The following is a 20,604-nucleotide window of genomic DNA, read 5'->3' on the forward strand; positions in this document are numbered from 1 at the left end:
GGCCCTCTCTGATTGGCTGCCATTCCGCGCAGCTGCTCTGGCCTGTTGTCGCCCAATCTTGCCTGGGGGGGGGGGCACTGCCCCACCACAGGCTTTCAGTTTATCATCTGGTTTGCTGATCTTGGGCTGTAGAATTTAATTAACACATTTGCAACCATTCTGCTTCAAAAAAGTAATATTCTGTGTGCTCATTAAATTAGATAAAGACATTTGTGGATTAAAAAAAAATTGTGCAAAAATTAGAGCTGGAAATTTAGGTCACCTTGTCAGTCCCTTTGCGGGTTTGTTCTATTCCTCCACAGCTCTGCCCAATCCAGTAAGAGACATTTCCAGCAATAGGCAATGCAGCAATCCCCATGGGGAGGCTGTTCCACAGAGCTAGAGGGACAGATTGATGACTAATTATGCGTTCCCAAGTCAAACTAGGCCTATGCTAATTACACAATTGCTTTATTGAGCAAAAATAGTACAAAGAAATATCTTCATCTTAAAAAAAGTGATTGTGATACTTCAGTCGTGCTTTTCATTTGAAGATCTCAAAGTACATAGCACCGAATTTGTTATACCTCATAACGTGCTTCTGAGCAGATACAGAGACACTGGACTTAAAGAGCCAGCTTTATGAAGGGTTTGATCTTGATCCTTCAGGGTGCTGAATATCCTCAACTTCCACTGAGGTTGTTGACGAAACCCGGGACATTGGAAGTTTAGACCCCAAAATAGCGAGTGAGTGGTAGAGTTTGGAAGAGAACTCAGGAGCCTTGCATCCTATTCCCCTGGTCTATCTAATAAGTAACCAACACTCTCTCGCTTAAGCCTCGATCTTGCAAAGGTGTATGTATGGATGTGCTTAACTTTACATATGGTGAATAGTCCCACTGATTTCAATTTCACTGCTAAGATCTCATAAAGTTAAGCACGCCCATAAGTCTTTGCAAGACTGGGGCATTAATGGGCCTATTTCTGTGAATAAGATAGGCAGGATACAGCATTTAAAGGCAGTAGACCTATTCACAGGAGTAAGGTCAGTTGGTTTAGATCCTTATTTAAGTAAAACAAGTTTGACTTGTAACTATTTAATCAGAAACAGGATCTGCTTTAAAAACCCAAACCAACCCCTCAAGACAGTGTCAATAGAGCCATCTAAAAAGGTAGCTTTGCAGCTTGTAGTTAATTACATGAGGACAATTTCTAAAGATATAATTATCTAGTGAAAGAGAGAGCGCACGCAGAAAAACCATCACTTGTGGTCTAGGATGGGCCAGGTGAACCACTCAAGTGCCACAGCCATTTGGGGAGAGCGGAAGTCTGTAAAAATCCAATACCGTACTTATTCCTAAAAGCCTGGAACAGAAGAGCCAACAGAGCTTGGCTGAATAACACCCACCAAATATAAGCATTACAAAAAACAATTGACTGTCTCCTCAGTGCTCTCAGTTGGCCATGTAGGAAGATGTACCAAGCAGAGCATCTTATATTGAAAAGGATATTGTCAAGGTTAGTTACCCCCATATTTAACCCTTTCCCTCTCCTTATCTGTCTGAGCAGTCTGATGTAACTGATGGGTTGTGCACTCCACATTAGCCCTGCCAGGGTTAATGAGGGCCTGAGATCAGTTAGGTCACCTGAGAGGAGGGCCAGGCTTAACAGAGTGAATCCCAGCTGGGAGTGGGCTGGGCCAGCAGAGAACAGGAAGGGGGTGCCAACTCCATGGCCATCCTGTCTGACTCCTTATGAGAGCTGCAGGAAATTTACAGTGGCAAGTCTGACAGCAGAAATGATTTTCGTTTTGAACTATTACTGGTAACAACCAAACTGATGCAACTGGATGTAACCATAGTAATCGCATGGATCCTGGCACATGTAGGGACAGCAGGCAATGAATTGGCAGACAAACAGGCAAAAACTACAATTAATTCTGAATGCACTGACCTGGGAATCCCCTGAAGCAAACTGGAATTTAAACACCTAAATAAAAATGAGATAAGGAAGGAATGGCAAGAGCTGTAGGCGAACAAAACAAAGGGGAAAAGACTCAGAGAAGTATGCCCAACAGTTGAAAATGTTGATATTCTCCAAGGCTCTGAGAGGAAGCTCAAAGTGGCTCTGTTTAGAATTCTAACAGGGCACTGCAGATTAAATAGTAATTTATTTCTAATTAATGTGCATAAAGATGGATTATGTGTAACACGGAAGGTGTAGGAAACGATAGAGCATAACCTTTGGGACTGTAAAGACGGCACCAGTGAAAGGAGGTGTTTATATAGAAAACTCAGAGGCCTTAAAATAACAAAATTTTCCTTGCAAAATGTAGCAAGAATACAAGGAAAATAGGGCCCAGTTTAAAAAAAAAAAAAAAAAAAGGCTCTTCGCCAATTCTTTAAGAATTCAGGAAAGGTGCGAGACTCAAAATCACAAACAATCTATAAAATACAACACACGGCAGTCAGAGCCTCAGGGAGGGAAATTTAGATGCAGTAAATGTGGAGGGGAGCATTTATATGACCCGCGTAGTAACTATGGAGGAAAGCACAGTGCAACCTACGGGAAGTGTATAGCAGCCAAGCAAGAGAGGTACAGAAACAATGCAGAAGCTACTAGGAGACATTGAAGACCAAAAGGGGAAGAGGAAAGGAGACCCAGTAAAAAGAGAGAAGTACACAACATAATAAATCAAAGGGTATAATGAGTGCTACAGGGGGAAAGGAGAAGACATACTGTGTATGGACAAAGAGTTTTATACCTTTTATGATGTAAGCAATAAACTGCGCATCGCAGGCAGGGATAAAAAAACAGAAAATGAAAATTATGGTTAAAGCAGCAGGAAAGTACCTACATTTTAGCAACTTATCAGTAGAACAACTCCATGCTTTCAGTGAAGGAAACACTGAAGTGTAAATAGAATGGTACTAAGTATTTACTGTTTACTGTCTAATAGAAGCGGTTCTCAACCCACGGTCCAATTAGCACACAGCTGCAGCCCAGCTCAGCTGTGTGGTAAAGGCTGCCAAGCTACCGGGGTCGCCAGGTTCCCGGAAGCCTGGTGCAGAGAGGTCAGGGCTGCCTGCCGGGGTCAGGGCAGCCGGCCTGCCCTGCATGGTGGGACTCTGGGGTCAGGGCTGCCGGCTGGCCCCGTGAGGTCAGGGGCAGCCGTGTGGCGGGGGTAGGGTGACCAGATAGCAAGTGTGAAAAATCAGGACAGAGGGTGGGGAGTAATAGGAACCTAGGTAAGACAAAGTCCCGAATATCAGGACTGTCCCGAGGCGGGGGGCTGGTGTCGGAGCAGCTGGCCGGGGTCCAGGGCAGCTGGCCCACCCCGCATGGTGGGGTCCAAGGCAGCCACCCGGCACCGCAAACTCCGGGGCAGCCATGCGGTGGGGGTCTGGGTCAGCTGGCCAGTCCTGCATGGCGGGGGTCCGGGGCCTGGACAACCAGCCCATTAAGTGTGGCAGGGTCCAGGGCTGCCGGCTGGCCATGTGAGTTCCAGAGTCTGGGGCAGCTGCGCAGTGGGGTCGGGCAGCTGGCTGGCCCCATGCAGCAAGGGTCTGGGGTCGGGCTCACAATGTGTAATAAGTTGAGAACCACTGACCTAATAGCACATGGACAGGAACTAAAGAAAAATATCCTTCTTAAAGATACTAAATCTGATATAATTTGTATACACGAAACACAGTTCATAGGGAAAACTAGATTTTAGAATACTAGGTTATGGCATCTATAGGCAAGAAAGAGAAGTTGGGAGGGGAGGGGGAGTTTGTACATTCACTAAGGAAACCTAAATTATTGTGAAATTGAGTTGAAGAAACTTAATATAGAGTATAATGTTATCAAGATTCCAAAGCAGAATAAATCTGCATCTTTGAGACTATATAATGTATACAACCCCTGTGGAAAACTGGAGATTTAAGGATTTGACAGAGACAGTTGAAGATGCCACAGGCCCATATAATTATATGTGGAGACCTAAACAGCCATAACAGATGGCAAGGAAGTGGAAAAAATGATAAGAATGGTAAATGTCTAGATCAATTCATTGATGAAAATAATTTAGTAATACTGAATGATACCACTAGGTTTAATGCAGCCAATGGAAATCTCTCATGTCTAGACCTTGGAATTGTGTCAAGTAGTATAGCGAGCAAATGCATCCGGGAAGTCGATAAAAAGGAGGGAATGGGAAGAGATCACTTTCCAGTATTTATAGTTTATCAAGGCAATGTTGAGGATGGAGGAAGGCCCCCATTTGGAATATGAAAAAAATCAAAGTGAGAGCAAATGTAACAAAAATATTAATGAACAATGTATAAGTGATAACACTGAAGAGTTTAATAGCAATATACCTAAGGGAATTATAATGGCAGCAAAGTTAGCAATACTTAAGTTATTAAGTCACCCTAAAAGTAGAAACCATGTACCATGGTGGAATAAGGAATGTAAAAAAACAACTAAAGAAAGGAACAAGGCATATAAGAAAGCAAAAAATACAATGAATGGTGAGGATTTAATGAAATATAAAAGAAAGGCAATTGTGAAAAGGGCTATTAAAAAGGGGGTGGGGAAGAAAGCTGGAGAGAGTATGGCAGGAAAATAAATAAAGATTAGGAAAATAAATAGAATCTGGAGTAAGGGCAATTCTGTACCAGGCCTCATTGTAGAAGGCCAAGGGATAAAAAGCTCGAATGAAGAAAAAAGCAGAAGCCCTAGCAGAAATATTCCACAATGTTAGTAATGATGAAAATCAGATATAGAAATCTGTGTGATGGGGAAAAATTATTAAAGAGAATCACAAGAATGGGAAGAGGTGGAGGAAGACGAGAATACAATATTAAACAAAAACTTCTGTATGAGGGAACTTCAAAAAGCTATCGGTAAAAGCAAAAACTCCGCACAAGGCAAGGATGGTATATGGAATGAAATGCTAAAACACCTGGATGAAGGAAGTCTGAAAATACCACTAAAACTATACAACAGTGTGTGGGGAACAGGTGAGCTACCAATGGAGATGAAACATGTGATTGCAGTCCCAGCATGGAAAGCTGCGAAAAAGACCTGGTATGTACAGGCCAATTGCCCTTACATCATGTATGGATAAAGCCATGGCAAAAACGAATGAACAATTAACAACATATCTAGAAAAAAAGGACTTATAGACAACGTGCAAACTGGGTTCAGGAGTGGGAGGAGTCCATTTGATCACAAAGTAAGAGTAGAGATGGAGGCACAAGAAAGTCTGAGGAAAAAGAGTAAATGATAGTAGCTTTCCTAGATATTGAAAAAGCAAATGACACGTTATGGAGAGGGCTTATTGCATACAATATCATCCATTGGCACAAAAGAAAAAATACGTAGGTGGATAAAGGATTTCTTAAGTAAAAGAACTATGCAGGTCAGAGTCACAAATGGCAGTCCGCAGAGGAGTGTTATCAGCTGTATCGTACTCAATGTAACCATAAACAATCTCCCCAAAAAGGATGAGCGCAGGAGTAGGCACATCCTGGTTTTCAGATGATCATGCCATACGAGCTAAAAACTGAAATCAAGAAATAGGTGAGAAACAAATTAATGAAGCACATAGGAAAAATGCCGAATGGGGAAATGTGGGGCTTTCAATTTTAAATTCTGAAAATGAAAGGAATGATATTCACTTAAAAAGAAAATTAAAAAGATTAATTGTCTCCGTATGGACAGCAAATAGGTATAGTTAAAAGCTATAAATTCCTGAGTGTGACATTTGATAGGAAACTAACATGGAAGCATCACATTGAAAATAATGTTGATAAATGTAAAGGTAAACTCAACTTATTTAAAAGTATTTCTGGACCCACCCGAGAAGCACAAAAGAAAGCAATGGTAATGCATTACAGAACATTAATAAGACTAAATACTGAGTACCAATGCCAAGCATTTAGTTCAGCATCACAAACAATCTTAACGAAGCTAGACGCAATCCAAGCTCTAACATTATGCATTGTATGTGGTGCCATCATCCCAACACTATTGTGTATAACGCAGATAGCTGCTGGTGAAGTGCCTGTAGCATTAAGATTGAAGGTATTGAACTTAAGCGTTTGGCAAAAGTTATAGGAAACAGGGAAGATGAAAACTCTGAACAAATATTTGCAGAATGCTAGGAATTCAGTGGACAGCGTGGTGGTGGTGGTGGGGAGGTTAGAAGAACCCCCAAAATGCCTCATGTCAACAGGCTTGAACTGTGTACAAAAGAATGAAGAGAAAAGAAAGACCTAAAAGAAATGACCACATATAGCTATAGGAAAATGCATTATGTGTGGAAAATCATGCTCCTGATACAAATGAACTATAAGGGGAACAGGAGAGCTAAATATAGTAAATTTAGCAAATCAATGTATGTGATAAATGGGGCAAACATTGCCAAATATTTACAGATGGGGGGGAAAAAAGGAGAGAAGGGATAGCATTCTCCATCCCAACATATGGAAGAAAGAAATCCATGAGATTTAGCAACTGCATTAATTGACTATGCAAAACCTGGGGAAGCAAACAAAGTAGCATAGAACTTCACTGTTGGGAACAAAGTATCTTTGCTGTGATACAGAAGGGCCAGGGAAAAATGGGAGAGTGCTAGAGGGGAAATATATAAGCTCAAGGCTAATTAAGGTGTGGTTCCCTGTAGACTAGGGAAGGAGGCTGCAGGTTAATTGGAGCACCTGCAGTCAATCAAGGCCCTGTTAGGAGCCTAATAAAATCCCTTGCTTCAGACAGACAGAAGAAGGAAACCTCCACCCCCTGGAGTTTGGAGAGGTGTTGAGAGATTTGGAAGACCTGAATACTGAAGTAATGGGGACTCCTGTCCCTACAGCGTCTAAGGACTGAGGGTAAGCCCACTGAAGGGGGATGAGGGTAAGAAACCTGCAGGAGTTGAGAGGGGCTGGGACTCAAAGTGAGGAGCAAACCCAGACCCCTCCCCTGCTTTCCTCCTCTACCACCTTCCCAGGCTACTAGTGAGGCCCTTGGTACCCAAGAGCAGGGGCAAAGGGTGGCATGTTGCCTCCCTGCCAAGAGAAGTGCAGGACCCACCAGACTAACATCAGCCATCTTGCTATATTGCTCAGCTGCACTCTCCATGCTGAACCAAGGACATATAGTCCAATAGCTGGGCAATATTGTTGCTTCTTAATGGCATAAGACCAGATCCTTAGCTGGTGTAAACCAATATAGTTCCGGTCACTTTTACCAGTGCTATGCCAATTTACATCAATTTAGTCCAAACTGAACATCCTGGGCCCAATCCTGGCCTCAAGGAAATCAATGGCAAAATTCCCATTGACTTAAATGAATCTAGAGCAGGCCTTTTTTTGGCCGTGTGAAAATGCTGGACCTGCATTTAAAAGCTGCACAGACACTGGACTTTAGGGCAAATTATCATTTTATGACCTCAAATGGTGTCCTTTGCATCACTGTGATATTTATTTAAAACTAGAGCAGACAAGGCACTAGAAGATGAACTGAAGGAAATAGACTAATGACTTCTATGGCTCAGAATCACATTTTAATAAGGGGAAAGGACTCTAGCAAGCTTCTGTCTCTATCATAATTGTACAGTATTCATGCTGTAATTAACTATAATGTGTATGTATATATACAACTGCCTGCTCCAGGATGACTCTAAATCCTGTAGCTGTGTTATAGATTCTTAACTAATGGAGATTCTCACTTGGCTCAAGGAGTAGGGGGGCCTATGTTTTCAGAAGAGGAGGATCCAAGTTCTTTCCCCAAAGTTTCTTGAAGTTCCAAGTAGCCATGAATATGTTACATTGACGACAGCACCAGATAGAACTGAGCCCTTCTGACACAAGTCTGAGTTTCTGACAAGGTTGGTTTGATTTACTTCATTTTATTGTGTCCTCAGAAACCTTGTAATATGATTGTTGGCATCCCTTGAAGAACAACCTGAAATATTAGCCATTATCTTCCTCCTTCCTTCCTTCCTTATCATTGCCAGTGGCCATCAGCTACACCATACAGAAGTGAAATCGTTTTCAGCAATACCAAAAATACAGTCCCTGGGACTTTCACAGAGAAGACACTGGTGTGAGTTAGCTAAGCCTGAGCGTGCTCATTTGCAAGCTGTGCTCACGTCATGTGACCAGGTAGGCTTGCGTTTCTGAATAAAGGCCTCTATTCCTTCATGCCCATCCTTCAGGGTCAGATTGTCCACCATGACTTGGGAGGTCATTCTGTAGGCAGCATCAAGGTCCAGTGCCATCTGTCTGTAAAAGGTGGCTTTCCCCAGTGCCACAACAGACCGGCTGGCTTCACATATCTTGCGTGCAATTTTCATGGTCTCCTCTTCCAGCTTGTCTTCTGGTACCACCCTGCTGAGAAGTCCATGCAGCAAAGCATTGTGGGCAGAAATAGGCTCTCCTGTGAACAGCATCTCTAATGCAACCTGGACAGAAAAAATAAATCCTACTGAGCCAGTTCAGCTTGCTTTGGTTTACGTCAGCAATTAATATGGAGACATAAGGCCCAATCTTGTTCACCCTGAAGTCGCTAGCAAAATTCTCATGAGCTTCAATGGGAGGACAGTTGAGTCCAGGGGCAACACTTTCAGAAGTGCCCACAGATTTTAGGTGCCAACCTGAGTCACATGATCCTGATACCGAGAAGTACTGAACCCCCATGATTCCAACTGAAGCCAAGGAGAGGGGTGGGTGCTCAGCATTTTCTAAAACAGAGGCCCACCTTTGTGCTTTAAATTGAGCACACTAAATATAAAATAGAATAAAAATGAAGGCATGCCAAATCAGTGGGTAGTTTTTGAAAATGTTGGCCTTAGTTTTAGTTTTCTGTGTGGTTTTTAATTAGACTCCCTGACGCTCAAGTTAGATCACTGCTACATCTATTTCTGTAGTCTGCTTCCTGCAGTGACCTGTGTCTGATGCTTTATTTGAGAGGGGAAAAAATCCATAATGTACTTGGCTAATTGTACAGGGCTAAATATGGGGAGAAAAATGCCTTGCTGACCTTAGAGGCAATCAGCTGATATCCGGAATCATGAGGTCTAAGTACCCTTGTTGTTGTCTTTGCTGCAGGAGCTACAAATACAAGCATCTCGGACACATTTCATTTGATAAGATGTAAAACCATAAGTCCTAACAGTAGCAACAATGGTGCTTTTTAATCTGATATGGGAGCACTTGTACATTTGGGGGAAGGGATAGCTCAGGGGTTTGAGCATTGGCCTGCTAAACCCAGGGTTGTGAGTTCAACCCCTGAGGGGGTCATTTAGGGGCTCTGGGGCAAAAATTGGGGATTGGTCCTGCTTTGAGCAGGTGGACTAGGTGACCTCCTGAGGTCCCTTCCAACCCTGATATTCTTTGATTAAAATATGTGGCATTATATTTTTTTAAACACAGAATTGTACAATCAGAAATATTGGAAGGATGATCCAGGAGCAGCTGTAGTATCAAACCATTCTAACTCACTCAACAGATTTCAAGATGGCATCAGAGCCAGGAAGTTAACAGTTAAGGTCCCTTTCCTGAAATCTGACCTGCACAGCAGGACCCTTGCACTTGGGCAGAGCCCCACTGACATAGCGAGGACAAAAGCTTCTGCCCAGATGGATCCAGTACTGTATGAGGACTGGGACCTGAGGTTGCACGTCTCAAACGAGGCTTTGTGAAGTGAACTGTATTCCTTATCCAGTGAGTGAGGCCCATACTCAGTCAGTAGGAAAGAAATGAGGAGGAGATAAAGGAAGGTCATAGATGCTATTTAAAACAGAGCTAAGCAGATCATGCTGGCATTGAAATGTCAGTGCTTGGCAGGAATGGATACCTAATAGGACTGGTATCCTGCACTTGGAGGGGTCTCTCAGCGGGGGGGAAAGCATCATTGTCTAAAGGAAAGAATTTACTGGTGGAAGGGAGTAGAACTCCTGTGCTGATCTGCTGTTGCTGTGAGGACCCACTGCTTGGGATCAGGGAGGTAGCAGAGCTGCTGTCCTGGAATACAGGTCACGTCTACACTATTCTTGGACTTCCCAGCCCCCCCTCAGACTAATGTTTTTTTTTTTTTTTCTAAAGTTGCTTTTGGAATGTTTTGCAAGACAAAGTGCTGAGTGAGGGAGGTGCATGGATCAGAGCTAGAGCACGTAAATACGGGGTCTACTTTCAGGAACCCAGAGAGAACAGGTCTCTCTTGAACACCACCTACCTTTTTAGAAAGGGCTCTCCCCACGGCCACAGCTGGTGTGGAGCAGAACAGCCCAACGTTGACTCCGGGTGTAGCAAACTGGGATTTCTCACTCGCTACTGCAATGTCACAGCTCGCCACCAGCTGGCAGCCTGCTGCCGTAGCCAAACCATTTACCTGGGCAATCACTGGTATGGGGAGTTTTTGGAGCAGAGTCATGACCTGTATATACAAAAAGGAAGTAGTCAGCAGGTCACGGATGCGTAGGTGCAACATGTTCCCATAATCCATGACTTGAAGATGTTGTTACAGATACAATAATCTTAATTGATTATCTGTAATATGGTAGCACAGTGTCCCAATAAAAGACAGTCCCTACCCCCAAAGAGTATTACACAGTGCTGGGGGCCAGGACACTTCTGTGGTACTGATCACCTGGCAAGTTGCTTAACTTCTCTGTGCCTCCATTTCGGTCTGTATAATGATACTTACCCATGTTTGAGCTCTGCAGATAAAAAGTGCTATTTACCTGCTAAGTGTTATCATGATTACCTAGATAAACAACTCACATCAGCACAGGGTGACTAGATGACAAATTTCAGCTGGTTTCTTCACTCTCTTCTTGTGGGGGGAAATCACTTCTGCTAAATCATATTTTACACTCCTTGGCTGAAATTTCCAAATTCAGTTTTGCATGAGCTCTGCCTTTATCTCAGTTCTTGTGCTGTTGTTTAAAAACTAGTGTTCAGCACTTCTTGAGAAATGGAACCAGGCAAGGAATCCGTTTGTGTACAGTATTCACATCTGCAACTACTTTCTTCAAAACATCCTTTACAAAAAAATTATTGTATTTGTTTTGTTGTGTTTAAACAAGTCAGGAGAGCTAGTTTCTACTCCAAGATGTATCTGTTTTGTGTGGGATAATACCACCTAGCTTCTAAACAGTACTTTTCATCAGTAGATTTCAAAGTGTGTTCCAAAGGAAGTCAGTATTATCCTCATTTTACAGATGGAAAAACTGAGGCAGAGATTAAGTGATCTGCCCAAGGGCATGCAGCAGGCCACTGGCAGAGCCAGGACTAAAAGCAGTGTTTCCTGAGCCCCTAGTCCAACACCCAATGCAGTGTGGTCTAGTGAATAGAGTATGTCACTTAACTTCCTTAGTTTCTCCACATGTAAGATGTGGTTATTTACCAGTCAGACTTCCCTGCCACATAGGGGTAAAGTGAGGTTTGATTAGTGCTTTTAAATCTCTTTAAGATTCTCAGATAGAAGGGGCTATAGAAGTGCAAGATATTCCTGTTAGAAAAAAAATCATATATTTAGTTTAGTCCCTGGCATTTCATTTCCTCTTGAACTTTCTTTATCATTTTCATGGTTCCAGAAATATTTATTTGAAGTATGGTGCATTATTTGTTCCTTATACTCATGGCTAAATTATTACACTTGTCATATGCTAAGGCCCTGATCCTGTATAAGACTTATACACTGACTTAACTTTTTACACTACAAATAGTCTGCTAATCCTCCTATATTTTTCTTTATTAACTCAAAGCCTAGTTTGCTACATCAGGAACCCCAAAGAATGAAATATCTGAGCTATTCTATTCCAATCTGCCCGCTGATTACAGCGGGAAGTGCCAATAACTGAAATCCTGCACACATTCACGGTATTAATTATACCTACAGGACAGTCTAATTTTCTTTTAAAGTGTTAAAGTAGAGAAACTTGCAAACTCTTGATTCCACTCTATATGACAGTAGAAAAGGTTTTGTTTCTTCAGCTTTTTGCTCAATTGCCTGTGGTCAGCATGGCAGGACATTGCTCAGATGGGGTTAGGCATAAGCCTGTGTGAATAACACATGACTATCTTCAACCAGGGGTAGATGTAACTAGCCCTGATTCAATGGGTGTACTATATTAAACTGCTGAGGGGGCACTGTCCACCCGCAGCAGCCCCCTTGTTCCTAGCACTTCAACTTTAATCCCAGCTTGGTGCTGAGGGGAGGCTCTGAGAGGCAGGGGCTGGAGAACGAGCCTATCCCCTCACTCACCCTGAAGCAGCAGCTCCTATCTTGCGGCCCTGGGCTGGCTTCCCACTCTGGGTGTTGCAATCTTGCACACAGGATCACAGTGCCACTCAGGTTTGGCCTGGCTGCCTCTCCATCATGTTTTCCTGGTTTTACACCCTTGGTTTAATGATTTCTGTGGGTGCAACTCAACCCATGAACCCACCCTAAAGCCACCCCTGTCTTCAACTGAAAAGAGCAAAAAATCGACTTTGAATTAAACATTTATCTTACTAATACTATAAAACTAATATTAAAATAAAGAAAACAGGCAAATCCATGGGTGTCATCAATATGTCTAATGGTACCTGGCACTTACATAGCAACTTTCTCATGAGGTTCTCAGAGCTTTTAACAAATATCAGTAAATTAACCATGTGTCCCTATTGGTTCCAGTTGACCAACTAGGTTTTGGAATAGGACAACGGCTCCTAATTGATGCAAGGTAGGTTAGGAGTATTATGCCTATGAAACATAACGAATTGATCCATATTTGTGCAGACTGCAAGACTCATGCAGTGATGCTACATGGATCAAATATTAAAAAGGTTTAAAGGAACATGCAACAATTATACCTAGTTTCGAGCATTTGCATATTGCAGATACAAGCCTTTAATCATGCATAATCCTTACACTTCTGTTTGCATATGGAGAAATGATGAGAGAAAATAACGTGTCCAAGATCAGACAGTAAATCAGTGGCAGAGTCAAGAACTGGAGTCAGGAGTCCAGAGGGCCAAGCTCTGCTCTAACCACAGGACCACCACATTCTTTCCCTTCTTAAACTTGTTTCATTGTCCCATTCAGCTCTGCACTTTAATAGTGGATTCACTGAAATGCATTATTGGCATTAATGCAAAACCAGTACCCTGGCTTACCTCAGCACAGGTATCAAATACTTCGATATGGTGCTTCATGTCCCATTCACTAGACAATTCTTTTAAATCATGGCCAGCTGAAAATACAGGTCCTTCCGCTGCAAAGCATTCAATAAAATGAAGAAAAAAACTTTTAATGTTGCTGATCTGAATGAATCTAGCATCTTGGGCTGGTGACAATTCAGAATGTAGTAAGTCCTACATGGCAGAAGTAGAGATACCCCAAAATAGGGGAGGAGGGTACTTTGCAAAAACATCACAAAATGTTGGCTTCTGTTTTTTAGATCAAGATTTCAGCTGCTGTAGATCAAGATACAGACTGCTGTACAGCATTTAGTCACATAAACCCCAGTGACTCTAATAGGCATTGTAAGGACACATCTGTAGAAGGAAACCCTTGAGCTTTCATTTTCAGCTTCTACTTTGCCTTCCATTGTAGGTACCCAGTGAAATGCAACCAGTGATCTCACATCACTTGCTACTGAACACCTCTTGTGTAACTTAGTGCAAGACATGACAACTAGTTATCTAGGAGAGGCACAAAATGGCAGACATAATAAGAATTTACACATAAGAATGCACGTAGCTCAAATATATTTCATCCCAAAGTCATCTAAGGCACCTTATAATCTTAAATTGATATACAAGCCATAAAAGGGATCTCTTAAACTGCTACTGAAACTATGGATTGGCTCAAGGCAGGAGGTACCTGCATCGTGACAAATCACAACAGGCCACATGTTCACCTCATTAATCTTACTGCTGTGTGAAATGCTCCCTAGCAACTCAGGTCTCCTAGGAGAAATCCAGAGGGGAGTTAGTGCTGCTCCTTGCAGTAGTGACACCCTCTCCTCAGCTCAGAGAGAAGGTGGTATACCAAATGAGGGGGGCTGGGCAGGGCGGGAGGCAAAGGAAAAGCATAGCGGGGCTGGCTCTCTGCGTGAATGCCCTGTGACCTGCGAGGATAGTACCATATATCTCCAAGGATCCTCAAGCTCTGTGGAGTCAGGGGGCTGCTAGCCCCTCAAAAATAAAGTGAGGTCACACCCAAATAATTTTTGAAATTCTTTCCTTCATCCTGTTGGCTTTTCCGGGGGTGAGAGGGGGGAGGAGTATTTGATCCCCTGTATTTAGCAGAGTTTCCTACCTCAGTCAATAGGAAGTGATGGGGTTTTATGGGGCTCAGCCTAGCTTCTCAGAAAACACAATAAAATAGTTATTCAGTGCAACTTAAACAACAGCTTCTACCCAGTATGGTGGGGAGTTGCTCTGTTCTTCGGCTGATTGACACAGTTCTCTCCTGTTTATACAGGACTCAGCAGCCTCTGGTTAATATTTCACCCACGCTAAATAAAGATCAGGATTTTGGTGCCAGGTTGTTCAGGAGGGCAACAGACAAGAACTGTCTTTCCTCTCTGATGGTTGTTGTGGGCAATGGTTGCTCCACCTCCAAAGCTCTCATCTGTGGAATCCTACACGGCTAAGTCCTCTCTCTCTTCTGTCCCTTCTCTACCCCTGATCCTTTAACCATATGATGCTGTCGGGAAGGCTGGTGTGACAGCACAGACTGAATTGCCAGCAGTATGCAGAATACACCCAGCTATACGTCTGCTTTATGTCAAACACAAACAGTACCATCCCCCAGCTCTCTCAATGCCTACTAGAAATCTGAACCTAGATGAATGCTGAATCCAGGCCACAGCAAAGTAATAGTGGTAGGAAGAAGGAAGTATCCTCTCTATCAAGGGCATTTGCCCTAAGGATAAGTTAGTTGGCAGTTTTGGGGTTCTTTAGAGCTCCTTATTGCTAATGGATACTTATGTAGCCAGGCACCAAAAAACACCCATGTCCAACTGCAAAGACTGTGTTCCATCCCAGCAGACAAGACACAGCCCTGGCCATGCAATAGTTTCCTCTGTGCCAGATTGTTGTAACTAATTATGTCTGGGGGAAAAAGCCGCACGCACGCCCTTAAAAAGCTCCAATTTATACAAAACACAGTAGCCCATGTGCCACTCTACTGCTTGGTCATGAAAAATCATCCCATAGGATTTGGCCTTAACTTGCCCGAGATCACTTCCTCCTCCTTATCAGCTGCATTCCACTAGAACAATGAAACTGGAGTAGAGCTGGTTGAAAGTTCTCATTTAAAAAAAAGCAAAACAAAACAAAACAAAAAAAACCCCAAAGTAAAAATGTTGAATATTTCACAAAATTTTTACTTTTTTTTACTTTTGAAAAATTAGTACAAAATTTCAAAAAAATGGTCACTTTTCCCATTTGTTTCACCCTCTGTTCTGTGGAGCATCCCAGGGGAACTCATGAGTGCACAGGAGCCAGAATTTTCATAGGGGCTGCACCTAGACGATGAAAAGCATTACAGCAAGCGATAAAAAGTACCATGGACTTTCAAAGCTAACTGAAAACTAATTTCTCTGACCTACCTTTCCCTCAATAAACCCTTCACCCACAGAGATATACAAATAATCCAACTCTCACTCTCATTCACACAAAATTAAAAAGAATTATAAACGAAACAAGCTATTTCTCCTACAGGCCAGGAAAGAAAAAAGATTGTTTATTGTTTTTTCTATTTTATATACTCTGGAAGTTCTCAGATATTACTGTTTTATTCAAGTTCTTATACCATGCCCATCAACGTTACCTATAGTGATAGGGGTTATCTGAGTATCTAGAAGGAAGAAGGGACATAATAACACTTGGCTCTTCTATAATGCTGGTCACCTTTTGATCTTTACAATGCTTGTCATCTTTCCTTTTACAAATAGGGAAACTGAGGGACGGTGAAGTTTGGAGACTTGCAGAAGAGTACAAAGGCAGCTAGTAATAGAGCTGGGAATTGAATCCACATCTCCTGAGTCCCAATATTGTGTCCTACCCACTGAACTTCTGCACAACATGTTGTGACATTGATCACAACTTCAACATTAAGCACATGAGCCTGTGGAATTGCCGCTGAAATCAATGGGAGTTGTGGGAGCTCAACACCTCTTAACAGTAAACCCTTAAAACAAAAAAAGGAATTTTCTTTAACTCGATGGTCATTGTAACCTAGGTTTTATTCTGTTAAAAAAAATCCCTATATATAAAATTGATTTTGAAAAGAAAAGAAAAGTAACAATTGAACTTATGAACCCTTAAAAATATACTGCAGTAACGGTCCAAAACGCTGCAGCTCACAAGAGGGTTCCTGCAGTGTTTGTCACTTGTGTAGATTTGTATTTTCACTGAGTGAAGAAAAGTTTAGTTATTACTATCATCAGTACTTATTATTGCACTTATAAAGTAGGGTCAGACCCTGCATGGACTTATGCATATGCTTAGCTTCACACAGCGTGGGTAGTACTCTCTCAGGTCACACTGAAGGTATTGTTCACAGTGTGTAAAATTAAGCATATATGTGGGACTTCGGATTTTAGGTCTTGACCAATAAAACACGATATAAATAAAATTTAAAAAACCAGTGTTTATCAAATAAACTCTGGAAATGGTTACTTGTATCTAAGGGCTCATCTGCACAGAGCAGTAATGCAGAGTATGAGAGGGTGATTTCTAAAGCACACTAATGAGTTGTGCATTAACTGGTCTGTGCAGACCCTGCTGGTGGGCATGAAAGGTTCCCTAGTGTGCTTTAGCATAGTGTTGTTTGAAACAGTGCTAGGTTGATGTACACCAGGAAACATTATGAAGAGATTGCTCATTACAGTGTATACAAAGAGAAAGCTCCAACATCCCTGATTTTTGGACTCATTGATTTTAAGGCCAGAAGGGACCATCATGATCATGTAGTCTGACCTCCAGGCCACAGAATATCACCCACCTGTTCCTGTAATAAGCCAATAACCTCTGGGTGAGTTACTGAAGTCTTCAAATCAAGATTTGAGAACTACAAGTTACAGAGAATCCATCAAAAAGAAAAGGAGTACTTGTGGCACCTTAGAGACTAACCAATTTATTTGAGCATAAGCTTTCGTGAGCTACAGTTCACTTCAGACAATCCACCATTTACTCTTGTTCAAACCAGTACGTGACCTGTGACCCACACTGCAGAGGAAGGTGAAAACCCCCTGGGGTCTCTGCCAATCTGTCCTGGAGAAAAAATTCCTTCTGACTCCAAATGTGGTGATCAGTTAGACCCTCAGCACGTGGGTGAGACCCACTAGTCAAAAACCCGGGAAAGAATTCTCTGTAGTAACTCAAAGCCCTCCCCAACTAGTGTCCCATCACCAGCCGTTGGAGATATGGGCCATCTACCCTCATCATACCAGGCCCTTCATAAACTTATCAAGCTCAGTCTTGAAACAAGTTAGATTTTTTGCCCACACTGCTCCCCTGGAAGGCTGTTCCATCTACAGCTACCTAACGTTTAAAAATAGCTAAAAATAGCCCCCTAAAAATGAAATTAATAAGCCCTGAAAAATAGACACCCTACATATATGTAAGTCTTTGCAGGATCCTCAGATCTGTAACAACATTCATCTAAAACACTTAACAGAGTTTGGGTAACTATTATTATTCCAATTTTACAGCTGGGTAAACAATGGCCCTGACTCTGCAAATTTGGAACTTCCAGCGAACCAAAACATCCATTATTTGCCCATCTCTAACACTGTCCAAACCACCACTATGTATATGGCATTGTAGAACATGGCAGTTGACCCATCTTTTTTTCCAACCTTTTTTTCCCCTCTGAGATCAAGGAAATACCTGAAATGATGATGACTCTGAGAGCCTTGCTTTTGATATCATGCAGAATATCATCGCGGAGACACTTCAGCATAGAGAGTGACAGAGCATTTCTTTTCTTCGGGTTATTCAACATAATGTGTCTGTAAAGATTTTAGTAACAAACTGGTCATGATCCAGTCAAACAAAATAGAACCTCTGTGACTGTTTCTGGAATCAAAGCTTTGGTCCAAATAAGGACGGGCACTTGAAATTTGTTATTTTATTTAATATAATTTATGTGTATTGCAGTAGAGGCAAGAGACCTCGTCAGTTCTCAAGACCCCATTGTGCTAGGCACTGTACAATCATGTAACAAAAAGACTGTCCCTGTACTGAAGAATTTACAGCTGAATCTGGTTTTAAACTTGCTACCAGGAAGCATTTCTTGATAACTTTGTTCCCTGATGGAGGCTGCTGTGTTCCTCTGTATCAGATATGGACTGGCTACACAGCTTACTTATACATACCAGATGTGTTCATCATTAGATCCTCGGGAGGCCACCTCTTGGGAACAGACAGAAGTCATGTTTGTTCTATTATCGCTTCTCTCCCATGGTGGCAAAGGGTAAGAGCATGACAATTTCATAAAGTGAAGGCAGGAGCCCCTCCCCCCCAAAATAAATACAAAATTTAATTTAAAAATTCCAAGCCACACACTTTGTGGGACTAAGAAGGCACAGTTATGTCCTATAACTCACTGTGGCTGTTTAGGGCCCAATCCAGCACACACTTAAGACCAGGCATAACACTTGTGACTGTGAATAATCCCATTTAGGTCAACAGGACTACATTTGATGGGAATGAGCGTGGGAGCCTTGGGCAATGTGGCTCCAAGCAGGCACAGGGGTTCATCTATACAGAAGCAACTGCAGGATCTAGCCTAGGGGTTCTCAGGACAAATTTTTTGGTGGCCTCAGAGTGCGGCCACCAACTCTTGCTGATGGCCGCTCTCATATTTTTTCCTATAATATTTGGTCAGCTTTAGGAAAAACAAATAAATATGCATATACACATGTCCAAATTATTGTAATATATTTGGTGCTAGTTCGTAAGTCTGTTGTGAAAAGTGATATTAACAAACATACAAGTATCACTTTTCACAGCAGACTTACTCAGCCCTGGCAAGCCTGGGAAAAATTAAACCCTGGATGGGGGTTGGGGGAGGCAGCTGGGGTTGGGGCGATGGGGCTGGTAGGTGGGTGGGTGGGTGGCCAGGGGAGGCAGCAGGGGGCTGGAGCATCAAGCCCCGTGGCCAGAGCCTGCCACCCCAACACACCAGGGCTGAAGCCCAAAGCCTGAGCCCCACCACACCTGGGAAGGTGAGGAACTCACCAGCTGCTCCTCCAGGTATCTCTGGAGGGGGGCAGGGCCCAACCCCTGCTGGAAGATCCAGCAACCAACACAAAGGTGCATCCAAAAGCACCAGGGAGGGGCCACTACTTTGCCACTTCCCCCCTGCATCACAGCGCAGGAGGTTGTGGCCTCAAGAAAAGGCCCTGGTGGCCTCATTTGAGAAACACTGATTTAGATTGGTAAATCTCTGTGGCAGAGAGGCTCCCGGCTCTTCATAGGTCAGACAGCACCATTCTCACCGTGGGCAGTTTTATATACTACAAGGATTTTATATACCACAAGGAAAATTTAGAAGTGCAAATGTGCTGTCAAAATTATTAAGCCACACCCACTGAGCTAGGGACTGAACAGAGTAATAGACACATGGGAAGGCCCCGTCCCTGCTCCTGTAAACGATTTTATGTCCTTATTCTTTAAAGGACTTTTTAAAAATGATCCCCCTGGATTTTGATTGCCATACTGGCCTTGAACTGTACCCCATCCACCTTTCAGTTACACTCACTCATTGCCAATCTATGCAGGTCCCCCACAAAAGCTGACATTGCCCCATTAAATCACTGACATCAGAAACCCAGAGTTATGAAGATTAACTGCATAGAAAATTCTGTCTGCGTGTCAGGGAAATCCACCAGCATTTCAACCCCCTTTGCTATTATGGGCGAGTTGGGGGTGGGGTCTAGTGCGTTACACACACCTCGTTTTGGGGTCTGGGTCACATACAAAATCCCACAACAGGCACGTCCCATCGGGGCACTGGGGAGAGTGGGGACTACTCTGAGTCCCAGCGCTGGTCGGTTCTGTGTGACCTTTTGCTCAGCCGCTCACACGGGCGCAGCGTAGCCTCACCTGATGCCATCCAGCTGCCGCGTGCTGGTGAGTTTATCCAGCTGTGGCTGCTGCCCCGATCCAGCGGTGGCGCCGCTGCTGAACCCAGAGGCAACGCGGCCGCGGAGGATCCGGGAGGGCTTCAGCCTCCATAGTCTCAGGCTCGCAGCCATTGCTTGTTTGGGGAAGGAGTGGGAGGAGGTGTTGTGCAATTGCTGGAGCCTTTCTGGCTCTCTGCTGACCCCTAGGCTGGCAGGGCTCTGCAGGGAAACGGGGGAAATGCTCCTCTGCCTCCACCCGGCCACCCACAGCAATCTGCTCCCTCTGCCTGCACAGAGAGCTGGGCGCTAGTGTGCTCGCCTCTGCTCTCCAGACACACACAGCCTGATGCCGCCTTGGCCTGCCTGCCCCTCAGTGCAAAGACATTGCCATTCTCACTTGGCAGCACTCATTTTGCACAGGTGTACGTGACAATGCATTACAGCAGGACAATGGTGAACTGGACCTAATGTCTCCAGCCCCAGCCACTGGTGTGGTGCTGTTATGCAGG

The 20,604-nt window shown here is 43.3% G+C and overlaps 1 protein-coding gene across 1 annotated transcript; it reads right to left on the reverse strand.

Annotated features, from left to right (window-relative positions):
• Positions 1–7,506: 7,506 nt before the first annotated feature.
• ECHDC3 (enoyl-CoA hydratase domain containing 3) lies at positions 7,507–20,266 on the reverse strand. Its single transcript, XM_048836613.2, has 5 exons — positions 20,076–20,266; positions 17,856–17,977; positions 13,128–13,225; positions 10,201–10,401; positions 7,507–8,428 (listed from the first exon to the last, which is right to left on the reverse strand). The coding sequence occupies exons 1-5, from the start codon at positions 20,225–20,227 to the stop codon at positions 8,096–8,098; spliced, it is 906 nt and encodes a 301-aa protein (XP_048692570.2). The 5' UTR covers positions 20,228–20,266; the 3' UTR covers positions 7,507–8,095.
• Between the last annotated feature and the right edge of the window lie 338 nt (positions 20,267–20,604).

Source organism: Caretta caretta, chromosome 1, assembly GCF_965140235.1.
Source record: "Caretta caretta isolate rCarCar2 chromosome 1, rCarCar1.hap1, whole genome shotgun sequence".
Lineage (NCBI taxonomy): Eukaryota > Metazoa > Chordata > Testudines > Cheloniidae > Caretta > Caretta caretta.

What these genes read in the sequence shown, in the direction of transcription:
- ECHDC3 (XM_048836613.2), bottom strand. Translation starts at nt 20,227, where the DNA reads ATGGCTGCGAGCCTGAGACTATGGAGGCTGAAGCCCTCCCGGATCCTC. An exon ending in CGGCAGCTGGATGGCATCAG is followed by an intron (nt 17,978 to 20,075) that starts GTGAGGCTACGC and finishes AAATCTTTACAG; the next exon opens with ACACATTATGTTGAATAACC. An exon ending in CAGAGTCATCATCATTTCAG is followed by an intron (nt 13,226 to 17,855) that starts GTATTTCCTTGA and finishes AATGCTTTGCAG; the next exon opens with CGGAAGGACCTGTATTTTCA.